The sequence below is a fragment of the Typopeltis vanoorti genome, chromosome 21, assembly GCF_054136105.1.
Source record: "Typopeltis vanoorti isolate ZY-2024b chromosome 21, IOZ_Tvanoo_1.0, whole genome shotgun sequence".
Taxonomy (NCBI): Eukaryota; Metazoa; Arthropoda; class Arachnida; order Uropygi; family Thelyphonidae; genus Typopeltis; species Typopeltis vanoorti.
The window spans coordinates 46868151-46883270 of NC_143569.1; the positions used below are offsets into that span (position 1 = coordinate 46868151).

General features: G+C 33.9%; 1 protein-coding gene across 2 annotated transcripts in view; it reads left to right on the forward strand.

Moving 5' to 3' along the window:
* LOC150094827 (putative serine protease F56F10.1) overlaps positions 1-13717 on the forward strand; it is an 88585-nt gene extending 74868 nt beyond the window's left edge. The window contains exons 8-9 of one of the 2 annotated variants that reach the window (XM_090410960.1): positions 786-994; positions 13128-13717. In XM_090410960.1, coding sequence (XP_090267086.1) covers positions 786-994; positions 13128-13237 — 319 coding nt within the window. In that variant the 3' untranslated portion in view covers positions 13238-13717. Of the gene's footprint in view, positions 1-785; positions 995-13127 lie in introns of those variants that run through there. The other variant, XM_090410961.1, reaches the window with a different exon arrangement.
* The last annotated feature ends 1403 nt before the right edge of the window (positions 13718-15120 follow it).

Below are 15120 nucleotides of genomic sequence, written 5' to 3' on the forward strand. Positions count from 1 at the left end.
TTAGAGGACATATTGCTAAAGTTGCCATGGTAGCTCACAGGATTACTTGGTTATTAAAGACCACACTAACAAGCAGGGATAAGGGAATTATCATTCTTCTTTGTAAAGATATAACAATCTGGATTACTGTGCTTGGGTCTGGTCACCTAGGTTTCTTAGAGATAAGAAAGTGGTGAAGAGGATCTAGAGGCAAGTGACCAAGATGGTGAGTGGTCTATGAAATGCTCCCCATGAGGATAGATTGAAGGTTTGTGGATTGCAAAAGTTGATTAAAAGACAAAAAGGGAGGATGTGATAGAAACATTTAGGTTACCAATCCTATAAAATCCTATAAAGGATTTTATAGGATTGGTGCAGGGGAAATGAGTTGGAATGGGAAATGAGGTGCAGGGGAAATGAGTTGCCTGAGTCAGTTGTGAGTGCTTTGTCTGTTAATGGTTTCAAGGAGAGGATGATAGATATTGTGTTGACAGTTTGGATCTCCCACGATGTCTTAGGACTCCATGGAGCTGCCCATGCAATAATAATAATAAGTTTAGAGGACATATTGCTAAAGTTGCCATGGTAGCTCACAGGATTACTTGGATACACATACTCCACATACTCCTTATCAGTATATCATCCTAACAATTGAAGAGCACCCAAACTGTTTGATTGTTGACCACTACTAAGAATTTGATTCACTGTGAGTCATGTATAAGTTCATATTTTGTTTATTAAAATATAAATATTCATATTGCAATTTAATTTTTTTTAAAAATTAACGAGCTTCTCTTCTGCCACAGGTTTTTTATTCAGCAGTGTCAAGACATTTTTGGTCAGAAATTTTCCTTGGATTTACTCCAGCAAGGCATTAATAGGACAAACACTAACTATGGAGCTTATGGTATGAAAGTGACAAATGTTGTATTTCCTAATGGTTCTATTGATCCATGGCATGCTTTAGGAGTTACCAGTGATTTGTCTCCTGATGCAGTTGCTATTTATATTAATGGTAAGCAGAAATCTTATAGCTTAGATTTTACAAATATTACTTTTAAATAGGATGTATGGTAACTAGAGGTAGAACATTTACTTTCTTGTGTTGGGGATGGATTGAAGTTTGATTCTAGAAATTTTTCTAAATCAAAATTTTTTATTGAAATGTGAAAGGTGTATCTTTTCCAGTAACTGCATCCCCAAATTCTCAAATATCCATTTAATATCTGAGCTACAATAGTTGGATGTATTATGATAAACTTTCATTTTAAATTATACATGGAAATTATGCACAGAATATGTCACCTCCCTCTAAGATTCATTAATTCAGGCATTTTTTTGGGGGGGGGGGGGGTAAAGTCTTAATAAATGAGAAACATGACATATGATTCTTAGATCATTTGCATATCTCTCAAATATAACACACACACACACACACAAACTTTATTAAAGCTATTTTTAGTAGTTTCATCCAAGGAAAGGGCATATCAGGCCACTTGTACAATACATAGGAAAGGGCAGAAGCATAAAATTATATTGTTCCTCTTAAAATACTGCATATTCTAACTACTTATTGGTAGTTTCTTAGAAACTGATGGAAATAGCTGGAATAAATGAAGGAAATAGAATTGTGAATTCAAAAGACAACTTAAAACTGGTGATGACTATTGCTGCTTAAGTATTTTCTTATAATTATTAGCTTTGTCCTTTTCTCCTTTTATTTTTTTTCTTTTATAATTTTTCTGTGTATCTGGAATTTGTTTCTTATTTTGCTGTGTACATCTTCAAGAAGAATCCATTTATTTTCTTTATATCAACTGTCCTTTCCATTGGCTAAAAAAATTCCTGATTTATATTGTTATATGGCCTTAATATTGCTATTGAAGGTCTGTATTTTGGTTTTATTATACTATTTGGATTTTTCTTCAGTTTTTCTGAAAGCAGTATTTGCTTTTGTCTATCATTAAATGGATTAGAGACATGGAAATTGACCAGACAACAGGAAGCCAAATTAAATAGTTTTCAAAGAAAGCACTTATGTAAAATATTTTGATCCAAATGTATAATAAGTGATTAATTACAGTATATAAACAGACTGAGCAAAAAAAGTATTGCCAGTGAAATAAAAAAAAAAATGCAGGTGGAAATGGAATGGGCATGTACTGAGACTGGACAGGACATAGATTCCACAGTAGCTTTGATGCAGATCAGAGAAGGGGGGGGGAGTCCAAACAAACTTGACAGAAAAGGAAAGAATGGCTAGTTGGGAGAGCAGCAGAATTAGTTGCACAAGGCAGAGGTAATTGGGGGAAACAGATCTTGGCCTTATGTGCCAATGAGCATGAAGAGGATAAGCAAGTAAGTAAGTAGTAGAATCTTTCATGGTGCCATAGGTACAAACAGGTCTCATTCTTATATTAAAATAAGATATGGATTCATCTGTATTTTATAGCCAAATATAGAAAGAAACTTAGTTTCAAAATTTACCAGAGAACTTGAGAAGATTTACTATACTTTAGTAATTGATTATGCAACCAATGAAAGTTCACTTATGATGAATTTAATGTTCTGACATACAATTGCTATTGAACAGAGAAGTTTTGCTCTCTTTAGGTTTCTGTCTGGTTTCTGATGAGAGTTTGAAACAGTTGTTAGGGCAATGAAACCTAATTCATGTACTAATAAAAAGCAAGGATGTGAATTCCTGGACAGAACTTGTGTCTTTTAAATAGTGCAAACCAAGTGTAGTCTCGTAAATCTGAAATTTTTCTTAAGTTTCTTTCCACATTTGGCTATAAAATACAAGTGGATCCATAATAACCTTTATTTTAATATCTTAATTATGCCAATTGAAGTCTTTCAGATCTATAGTAATTAGTCTGATTTCCTATTTCAGAATTTTCTTACATCACTCCACTCAAAACTGATTCCCATCAAGAAGTTGATCTTCATATTTAGTATTAAATACCATAGTTAATAATGCTTCTGTTTCTGATTTCTAGTGTTTAAATAATAATCTTGTATTTATTATTTTGTAAGATCTCATCTTTCTAAAGTTTGGCTTGTTAATCTTAGTGATTCTTTGCCATGATACCACTTGTTGTAGTTGGCTGAGTTCCAAATTGCTAGCCCATTTTCATTCATTTAGCATCCAATTGGATACATAGTAGTGCAATGCTTCATGAAAAGGAGAAAGTTACACACTGAGTCAGAATCTTAGAGGTGGTTCTCCACATATGGACTATGTGCCAGTCTCTTCCCAGTCTACTTTCATCAGTTTCTTAAACAACTAAATGTAATCAAGATCCTGTGTGGAAAGGCTTATGTTTTCAGTACATGTTATTTATTTTCACGGTATTGATGACAACACAAAATTATAAGAAAATAATATTTATTAACTTATTTGCTGTTATTTCGCCACTACCCAGACTGGTTTTGACCTTTATGAAGGTCTCATCAGTGGAAGCCAGATCCAGAAGAGATTTCAAGGTTGAAGTAATGTAGAAGTCATATATTTCCTATATACAAGTAGTGAAAAAGTGTGTATCACCTTATTAAAATAATACTTTAGATCTAAGTATTTTAATAAAAAGGTGATACACCTTTCTGGCCTGGATAGTGGCCTTTCTCATAATGCATAGCATAATACATGTCCAAAAGGGGATGTGCTTTGCATTGTGGGATACTAAGGCAGTTGATGTGAAATCATTAACTTCTATATACAAGTAGTCCAGTCATAAAGATACTTCACATGCAAACTTTGTATGCTTACACTTGGATAAAGGATTAAACCAAAAATATAATTTCTTGGCATCTTTAATTTATAGTCTAACCAAGTGGGGAAAAAACTTTTGCCATCCTTTTTCCTGTTTGTGCTTAGTTTTGAAGTCCACAAATTCTCAACATCTACATTTCACAACCCTGATATCAGACAAATGAATACCAAAAACTCTTAGGTCTGGCATCCATAGATTTTGAAAAGGCATTTGATTCCATCTCAACATTAACTATTTTAGAAGCCCTTGAAAATCAGGGAAATGAAAAAACTTATATATATATATATATATGTGTGTGTGTGTGTGTGTGTGTGTGTATGTATGTATGTAAAAATTCAATCGCATCTAAACTCGGGACAGATATGAAATTTCTATGAAAAAGAGAGTTAGACAGGGAGATGCCATATCATCTAAATTATTTATAGCAGTCTTAGAAGAATTTTTTTCAAAACATCGTCGTGATCAAATTCCTGCCATTTTCCCTGAAGTACAGGATATGATAGCACTACATGAAAAATTTATACCATTAATAACTTCCTATCTACAATTTTCCTCCAAATGAATCTGTAAAAACTCCAATATTATCAAATCTTATATTTCTAACTTCTAAGGTACTTTTTACCGTATTAATCCACCTATATCTTGGTCTTCCTCTGGGTCTTTTTCCTGCCAATCTGGCAGTAAACACTTGTTTTGCTAGTCTTTCCTTTCCCATTCTGTTGAAGTGACCATACCACCTGAGATTAGCTCAGCTAATGCATTCTTGGATACTGACAAAATCAAGTTCTTTCCTAATATCCTTGTTTTTAATATGATATTGCCATTGATGCTATCTGTTCATGCTCCTAATCTTTCTCAGGTCTCCTAGTCTTTGGTCAAGTGTTTTACTTCTGACCCAGCTCTCAGATCAGTAAGTTAAAATTGGTTTGAACACTGTTTTGTATACAGCTAATTTAGTGTTTTGGCTAATTTCTCTCTTATTCCATATAAATTTATTCAGTTGACTTCCTACCATACCAGTTTTGCTAATTCTGCTGTCTATTTCCAAATTTAATTTGCCATCTTCACTAAAGATCATGCCTGATTCATTAAAAGGTTTCACTTGTTCTGTAGATTATTTTTTTGATTCAGGATGCTTTCCTGAATGTATGAAGAATCTACAGCAGCAACATTGATGTTTTCAATGTTGCTGCTTATTTTCACAAACTTTTTATTGTTGATTTTCATACCATGTTTATTACAACAGTTATTCAATTTGGTCAGGGAATCCTGCAGACTTGATGTTATGCTCCTTTGTAAAATAAAGATCTGAGACCTCTGATATCAAGTCTTTCCTTCATAATGTAATCTGTATAGATGATGAATAACAGTGGAGATAATGTGCACTCTTGTCTGACATCAAACCATTTTCCTGTATCTCTTTCATTTCCACTTACTCAAATATGAACTGTATTGCTTTGATATAATGTAATTTTTACACCACATCACTGTAGAATTTTGATCAGCTTTTCTCTTGGCATCCTATCTCACACTTAACATCAAATCATCTTCCTGTATTCCATTTAAAACTCAAATATAGACCATATTTATACCATACAACTATAGAATTTTGAACAGCTTTTCACTCTTGGCACCAGATCATAAGCCTTTTCCAGATCTACGAAACTTAAATACAGATCCTTGTTATATTTCTGTCATTTCTCAAGTATTTGTCTAAAGTGAAAATGTTATTCTGACAACCTCTATTTGGCCTGAACCTAGCTTGTTCTTCTCCAAGCTTCCATTCCACAATTTTTTTTACTTTTCTCAAGTATACTTGCATAAATTTTATCAGGAATACTTGGTAAGAAAGTTCTTCTCTTCTAACTCTCACATTGTTTTATTTCGCATTTGTTATAAATGGGTACTATGACTCTATTCCATTCATTTAGAATTTGGCCTATTAACCAGGCTTTCTAAATTATACTATGTAAAACTTTTATATCTCCATATATGAGCATTTCTGGTCAAATGTAATCTACTCCAGCTGCCTTTTTTTCTACCTCAAGTATTGATATGTACTCCTGATTGCATTCTTCTTGAATGTTTTCTTCCACAGTGCTTGATGCTTATTTCATTTAGCAGTCTTTCAAAGTAATTCTAGAAAATCTTTATCTTCAGTTTTCATGTCCCCTTTATCATCTCTGATTCCTTTTACAGTATTCTTTCCTCCATTTCTAAGCTATTCACAACAGCTTCCTAATATTTATATTCTATATTCTTATCAAAGTCTTTCCACTTTTGAGAAATTTGTGAAAATACTAAACTAGCTGTATATAAGATAGTTCAAACCAATTTTAATATATGGATCTGAGAGCTGGGTTAGAAATAAAACACTTGATCAAAGACCTGAGAGTTCTAGGAAAGATTCAGGAAATGAATAGATGGCATCAGGGGTAGAATCATATTAAAAACAAGGATATTAGGAAAGAATTGACATTGTTAGCATTCAGGATGTTCAGCAGAGCTAATCTCAAGTAGTATGGTCACTTAACCCTGCGGAGGTCGAGGTTGAAAAAATTGCAGCGTAGGGCTCGTGTATTTGAGAGATACATTTATTATAGTATGCCCACCATTTGTAGGTCTCTCCTTGGAATTTTGCCAAGAATAGTCAATTCATGCTGAAGGGGAGAAAGAAATGAAGGATGTACGAATTGGTCGCCAACATGCGAAATCACGTGCTTTCTTGTCTGTCGCTGTATTATACTAGTAGCAGTAGCTTGATTTTTGTTGTCGCTTTTTTGCATTTTTTTTTATTATTAATTTGTATGATGGATCCAGTACAGTCAAACGTTTCAATAGCTCTTGCAAAAGAATATTGAATAATGTGCTGACATTCTGCGAAAAAGAATCGTCAGAAGGCAGTCTCCCTGTTCCCCTTTCTCAAGTCATAAAACATGCAAGTGCAATTGCGGGCATATCGGGGTTGGCTGTTAAAAGAATTCGTAGGGAATCAAGAGGTGAAGGTAAGCCAAAATTTAAATCTCCTAAAAAAAGCGCCAGAGAAAGAAAACCATTGAAACCGTAGCTTTGAATGATTTTGATGTAGACGTTATATAAGAAGAACTATTCACGAATTTTACGTGGTGGAGAAAAGAGTGCAACTGTTCCAAAATTGATTCTTGTGCTTAAAGAAAAAATTAATTTTCCTTGGAAAAGAGAAACTTTAAGGAAAATATTTCATAAAATCGGATTTTGTTGTAAAAAGTCCCAGAATAAAAGGAAACTTATCATGGAGCGAAGTGACATTGTTTTATCTAGAACACAGTATTTGAGAGCAATAAGACGTTTCTTATTGCTCTTTCAATTCCTATTGAACCTTTGGTAATCAGTTTAAGTGAAAGTGATGGCGATTCGGATGACTGAAGATTAAAAGGATTTGATAATGGTATTTTTTTTCCAACATTTTTTTTTTTGCATTGATTTGTTAAAAGAGTCACAACAAGTCATAAATAATTAATCGGTTTAGGACATTAAAGTGTCTCAGTTCTCTCAACTATAAGTTTAGAATATCTAAGTTCATTTGAAAAAATTTCTGTTTTTCTGTATAATTATTTTTGTTTTATGCTATACCTTTTTTAATTTTGTTAATACTCTACGTACATTTTTCCAACTGTTATACAAGCAAAATAGTTACACTTTAAAAACAGCAATGTTCATAAAAGAAAAGCTAAATTTTCCGACCTGTAATAATAAACAAACTCATCCCAGAAGACAGATTGTGATTACCCTATCGGAATGGATTCTCCTTTTTCTGACATGCGCAAAAGTGTCGAAGGATCTCTAATCAGTGGGAGAACTATACTAGTATGTGCTAAAATGTGATAACATTAAAAAAAAAAAAACACTGCAAATATAATACATGATGGTTTATTTATTTTCAGTTACAATCTAGAGATTACTGAACAAAGAAAAAAAACAACAACCAATACTATACTGACATCGGAGTTCACGTTATCTCAGATACAATTTACTGTTGAATATCACTTTTGCATTCGACTCTACTATTTTCATCATAGGACTCGAGTAACATTCACTGAATCTCTTCAACATCTGATGGATTATCCAATTGATATATTTTTTCCAGCTATTTTCAACGGTAAATAAATAAAAAAAAAAAAACTAAACCAATACTATATTGACATTGGAGGTCGCAGTATATCTCAGATACAATTTACTGTCAAATATCACAAACCTTTACATAACGTGATAAACCAAACTGACAGCAAAAAACAGTGCAGAATATCATTTAACATATGCACGTGCAGCTAGTCATGACTTTCAAGCTATACACTGAATATGTGTATAAATATTTATATTAAACAGTTTGCATGTATCTGTCAGATCAGCCGCGACCTCCACAGGGTTAAAGAGAATGGTAGAGGAAAGGTTAAGACAAGGAAAACCTAAAGATTGATACAGTAAGAATTACTTAATACCCAAAATATCCAATAATACTGGAGTCTTGACAGTAACAGATTTAATTTAGAGGAAAACTATCGATAGGAAGTTTAATTATGTAAAATTTGTGTATAGTACACAAATTTCACATAATTAAGTACACCATTGTGATATCAAGAATTTGATGATGTATCATCATCATCAAATTCCTGCCATGTACTACCCTCAAGGGGTGTACAGGGTATGATAGTACCATGTGATAGATTTACATCATTACTGATTCCATCTGTTCACGCCTCTAACCTTTCTCAGGACTCTCATATCTGCGGTCACTAGTCTTTGGTCAAGGTGTTTTACTTTTGACCCAGCTCTCAGATCCATAGGTTAAAACTGGTTTGTACACTGTCCTGTATACAGCTAATTTATTGTTCCTACTAATTTCTCTGTTATTCCATATGAATTTATTCATTTTACTTCCTACCATACCAGTTTTGTTAATTCTGTTGTCTATTTCCATATTTAATTTACCATCTTCACTAAAAATCGTGCCTAAGTAGCTGAAATATTTTGCTTGTTCCACAGGTTCTCCATTCACAATGCATGATATCCAATTTTGATATCATGTTTAATACCACTTTCCTTCATAATGTGATCCATATAGATAATGAATGAGAGAGGGGATAATGTACATTCTTGTCTGACACCAGATTTAACATTAAACCATCTTCCTGTACTTCCTTCAATTCTAACTGCTAACTTACAACTCAAGACTAATATGGCTTGATATAATGCCCCATTCACACCATATACCTGTAGCGTCTTGAATAGCTTCTCTCTTGGCACCTTGTCATATGCCTTTTCCAGATCGACAAAACTTAAATGCAGATCTTTGTTATATTCCCATGATTTCTCTACTATTTGCCGTAAAGTGAAGATCTGAATCTGACAGCCTCTATTTGGCCTGAATCCAGCTTGTTCTTCACCAAGCTTTTCTTCCACAATTCTTCTCAACCATTTCTCAAGTGTACTTGCATAAATCTTACCAGGAACACTTAGTAGAGAAATACCTCTGTAATTATCACATTCAGTTTTATTTCCCTTTTTATATATGGGTACTATGAGAGCTCTACTCCAATCATCGGGAATTCGTCCCTCTGTCCAGGCCTTTTGAACTATGCAGTGCAGCCACTGTAAGAATACCACCATACATCAGCATTTCTAGTCGAATATCATCTACTCCTGTTGCCTTTCCACGTTTCAAGCCTTTGATGGCTTTTTCTACTTCTAGTATGGATATGTATTCCTGACTGTAAGCCTGTTGAGTGTTTTTTACCACTCTGCTATCACTGCTTTTTTGATTTAACAATTTTTCGAAGTAATTACTCCATACTACAAGGATATCTTTTTCTCCTGTTTATCTGTCACCTTTATCATCTCTAATTCCTTTTACAGCACTCTTTCCTCCATTTCTAAGCTTCTTCAACAACCTCCAGAATATTTTGCCACCTTCTTGATATTTATTTTCTATGTTCTTGCCAAAGTCTTCCCATGACTTTTGTTTACCTAGTTTTACACAGTTTTTAGCTTTCTTGCATTTGTCTCTGTATTCTCTAAGAGCGCAAGCTGACTTATTTGCCAGGAACTTTTGATATGCTTTCTTCTTTTCTTTGCCTCTTTAACTTCCTGTGTCCACCATTTAGTTCTGATTTTTCTATCGTTGCAAACAACCTCATCACATGCTTCTCTGGCTGAATCAATCAGGGTTTTCTTCAAGGCTTGCCACTGTATCTCCAAGGTTTGGTTCCTGTTCTCAAACTCTTTCATTTTTTCTTCAGTCATGTTTGTGTATTTTAGTGTGCAGTTCACATCTGAGAGCTGCTCAACTTTTATTTGCTTTAAAACTTTCTTACATGTTATTCTTTTCAATATGAAATTCAGTTTTATTCTGCTCAAGACTAAATAGTGATCGTTTCCAATTTCAAATCCTCTGTACACTCTGGTGTCCTGCACCAGGGAGAAAACATCACTATCAACAATAACATAGTCAATGAGACTTTTCTTATTCCTTGCCTCTTCTCTCCATATGAATTTGTGCATATTTTTATGTTGGAACATGGTGTTAATAATAACCAGTCCATGTCCTGAGCAGAAATCCAACAGGTATTTGCCATTATTATTAGCTTTGCTCTTTTCTCCAAATTTTTCCAAAATATTTTTGTATGTCTGACAATCATTTCCTACTCTGCTATTTAGATCCCCAACAAGGGCCAACTTTTCCATTTTCATCGTGTCAGTTGCTTTCTATAAAGCCTGAAAAAATTCCTCCATTTTTACCTTAGTAGAAATGTACGTGACCAGTGGAGTGCCGAGGGCTCTGTTCTTGGACCACTGCTTTTCAATTTGTTCATCAATGATATTGGAAAGGATTTGAGAGGAAGTGTTCACTTGTTTGCTGATGATGCAAAGTTGGGTAGAGCAATTGTGAGTGCACAGGATGTCAAAATTTTACAGGATGATTTGGATAGTTTGGAGAACTGGGCTAGGAAAAATGGATGTCAGTTTAATGTGCAAAGTGTAAGGTTATGCACTTTGGGGTGAAAAGAATAGCAGCAGTATATCGCATTGGTGGATCCGTACTCCAGGAGATTGATGAGGCCAGGGATTTGGGAGTGCTGGTGGATAGGGAGTTGAAGTTTAGGGGGCACATTGCAAAAGTAACTAAAACAGCTCACCAAATCACTTGGCTTATGAAAAATACTTTAACATGCAGAGACAAACAAGTTGTTGTTCCTCTGTATCGAGCTTTGATAAGACCCCATCTGGACTTCTGTGCCCAGTTATGGGCACCAGGGTTTCTTCGTGATGGGGAGGAAGTGGAGAGGGTCCAGAGACGAGTGACCAAGATGATAGCAGGTCTGTGGAATGAACCTTATGAGAATAGGTTGAAGATTTGTGGGTTGCAGAAATTGGATGATAGGCGAAGGAGGGGTGATATGATTGAGACATTCAAATTACTGAAGGGTTTTTATAAAATTGATCCAGAAGATATTTTTGAAAATATGACTGGTGGTGGGAGGACTAGGGGCCATGCATGGAAGCTGGGCAAGAGCGTGGTTGACAAGGGTGTTAGAGCTAGGTTTTTTACTTGGAGAGTGGTGAATGAGTGGAATAAGCTTCCAGAGTCTGTTGTGGGTGCTACGACTGTGAATGAGTTCAAGGCAAGATATGATAGATACTGTGTGAATGTTGAATAGTTGTTCCAGACATGATGTTAGGGCCTCTCTCGATGAGTCTGTCGACTCCTTGGAGTTTCCTGGAACAATAATAATAATAATAGAACCTTCTGTGGGACAATAGGCAGAAATATATCTCATTGTCCAGTTCCCCCATTCTGATATTTGCCCACATCACGCTACTTGAGATTGCCTGCCATTCAAGAAGATTAGCCTCATGTTTAGTGTTGAATACTATGGCTACTCCTTCTTTTCCTTGATAGTCATTGCCTGAATATAACATTTTGTATTTATTGCTCAGAAAGATCTCACCAGTTTTTGTCTTTTTTGTTTCAGTCAACCTTATTATGTTGATCTGGTACTTATCTAATTCCTCAGCTAGCTCCATTTCTTTCCCATTCAGGCTTCTTATGTTGATAGTACTGATCTTTAACTCTGGTTATGTTGAGTTGGAGTTTGTTTTCAGATTTACCTTTTATTTAGGAAAATACCTCTGTAATTATCACATTCAGTTTTATTTCCCTTTTTATATATGGGTACTCTACTCTAATCATCGGGAATTCGTTCCTCTGGTCAGGCCTTCTGAAATATGATGTATTTGATGATGTATTAAACTTTTTTTTTTTTAATTCTGTGTATAAATGGCATTATCCTCTTAAGTAAATTGCTAGAGATTCTTATCAAAATTAAATACAGTAATTGCTGTGACAAATGTGTGAAAATATATATAAATATATAGCAACTGTATTTAGTGAACCTATAAAACAGGTTATACATTTTAACTATTTTAATTATTTAACCCTCATGCACGAATTTTTATATTCATTTATAAAAAATTATAATGATGATACGTACTCCATTTAATCTTATAATATTACCATGAATTCATTAATTTTGCTAAATTTGTGCCCTGTATATATTAAAAATGATGTCCTTATCTGAGTACATCATTTTTATGTGTCCTCATATGAGGCCCTTATGCATGAAAGGGTTAAGCACATTTTTTTTAATGAAGATGACAAAATAAATAATGGAATAAATATAACTCGTGCTAAGAAGCTGGTTGAATAAGTTATATGAAAGAGAGAAATCAGCGAAAAGACCAACCTATAAGTGTGCAAAACAGTGTTCAAGCCACACTAGTTTTACCTTGTGAGTTAGAACTAAACAGGTTTTGCAAAGCCTGAAGAGACCACAGATGTTAGTGTTTTGCAGAAAATTTGGGAATGAACAGATGGCATTAATGGTATGGCCATATTGAAAATAAAAGAAATCGACATTACTAATATACAAGTTGTGTAAGCAGAGGTCATTTCTAAAAGATGGTCTGATTTATATTTTCCATTGAACCGTTTTAATGCAAAATTAGAAATAGTGAAGCAATTATCTCTACAATCAGTCAAATTACAGCTCAGGGTTAAAAGTTTTGTGGTAATGAACGATGTCAGTATACAAGAATGCTATTAAGAAATGCACCTTTTTATTATTATTGTCTCTGATCATTTCCTTACTTTTATTTTGACATTTAAATTAACCAGTTTTGATAATCTGCATGAAAAAGATGAATTAGTAAAATATCAATGAAAAGATTTTCATGTATGATGACTGTTTAAAAAACTATCATACATGACTTTTGTTCAGCACTGTAACCTATAAATTACAGTATCCACTTATTTATGATATTATATATTTCTCTTAGGAACAGCTCATTGTGCTAATATGTATCCAGACTCTCTAGATGATAGTGCACAGCTGAAGGAGGCTAGAGTCAAAATCCAAAATCACATTACCAGTTGGTTGTCCAAGTGATGTGATAGTTTGTTGAAAGCTAGAGTGGTGAAAATGTATTAATTACATTTCACATTTATGTGTATGTACATTTAATTCCTATGTTTATAGACTTGATAGTCTGCAGTGATTTTAAAGAAAAATATTCTATGTAAATTTCTGGATATTGCAATTTTATCACCTCTCCCCTCCATAAAAGAACACTGGCCTAGGACTGCATTCAATTTACAGATGTTACACACAATCTTAATTGCTTTTGTGTAATCTAAGCATTCAGCCAAACATTATGTAAATTTTATATGTATATTTATAAGCAATATTTAAATGTTTAATTTTAATTTAATCTGTTCTTATAAATATGTAATGCATGGAGCCTTACATGTTTTATGGCAAAGCTGCTTTCATTTAAAATCATCTTACAATTTTAGTATCATATATCCTGCATATCCAAATTTTCATAGACATGTAGAGAAACTGATTAAAGAACATTTTATTTTTTCAGTAATTTGTGCTTGGTTTTTAACATCCTCTGGGATTAGCATAAAAAAGTGATGAGTAGACTGCCGAACGTGGCACTGTGTGTCATATATATATATATATATATATATATATATATATATATATATATATATATATATATATATATATATAAAGTGATTTGGTAAGGTATAAAAAAGAAGAAAGCAAGAAAGTGCACAATAAACATTGGCAAACAGTGGTTTCATTGCAGCTGATGGATGTTGTTTATATTGGCCTTTTGGTGATTCTTTTTGGTGCAATGATTTAATAGCTGACTCTCATTATAAAGAATTTTTAGGGAGAAAAGAAACAGTTGTCAGTGTCATTTATATATATATATATATATAATTATATGAAGTATGAAATTTTGCTACCAATAAGACTGATAAATTGCCCTGCAATGAATATAAGAGGCTGCAGTTGAATTAACAAAACAGGTTAAAAATTATTAATAAAAAAAAAGTCCATGTGGTTAGCCTAGTGGCTGTGCGCTTCGTAACCACATGCTTGGGGAAGGAGTGTCCTAGGTTCGATTCCCTTTGGTGATGTGAGGAGCTGAAGGATTTTCCTCAGCCATAGCCAAGTTAGCTGGTCTTGGGCATGGACAGTAGGGTTTTTTCCCCGGTTTATTCTGGGGTTTTTCATCCCGCAAAGCAGGCAAACCGGCCTTGAGAATTCAACACTACAGACATAGGATAGACTGGGGCGTAGGGCTGCCCAGCTTATCCTGTGAACGGTTTGAGGTCCGATGATTAACCAACCCTCGGCACCGCAAGGTAAAAGAGGGTAACAGGAAGTTGAGATGAGAATAAAACTGTAAAACAGTATAATACAATTTATCATCTAAAGTTAATACGTTACATTTAAAAAATAGAGAAAAATAAAATTAAGGCATTCTTGCAGATACTCAAATTAGAATCACTAATGTCATTCTAGAGTAAATATTATGTGAACGAAGCAAGTATAAATGGCAAATCAACACTGGTGGAACAGAGGAAGCCAACTGCTGACTTAAAAATCATGTACTTGAATTGATATTATAATAATTTGCTACACTATGCAGAATTTCTGCATAGTGTAGTAAACTGCTAATGGTAAAATTTCAGTTGCTCAATTTCAAATATAGAATCTTACAGAGGTAAGTCTGAGCAATGTTTTAGCAGAAACAATGAAAGCGCAAGAATATCCTAGACATGCAGCAAACAAATCCACTACTTGGCAGTGATTCTTGTTTAATAATATGTAGCCTGCTATGAAATTCTTAACCTCTAAACATTTCAGCAATAAACTGCTAGTGCCAAATAATTTGCTATAAGTCAGCAGGCTCTCATGTTGGAATGATATGGGGGAGGGGGAATATATATATATATATTATTATTATTATT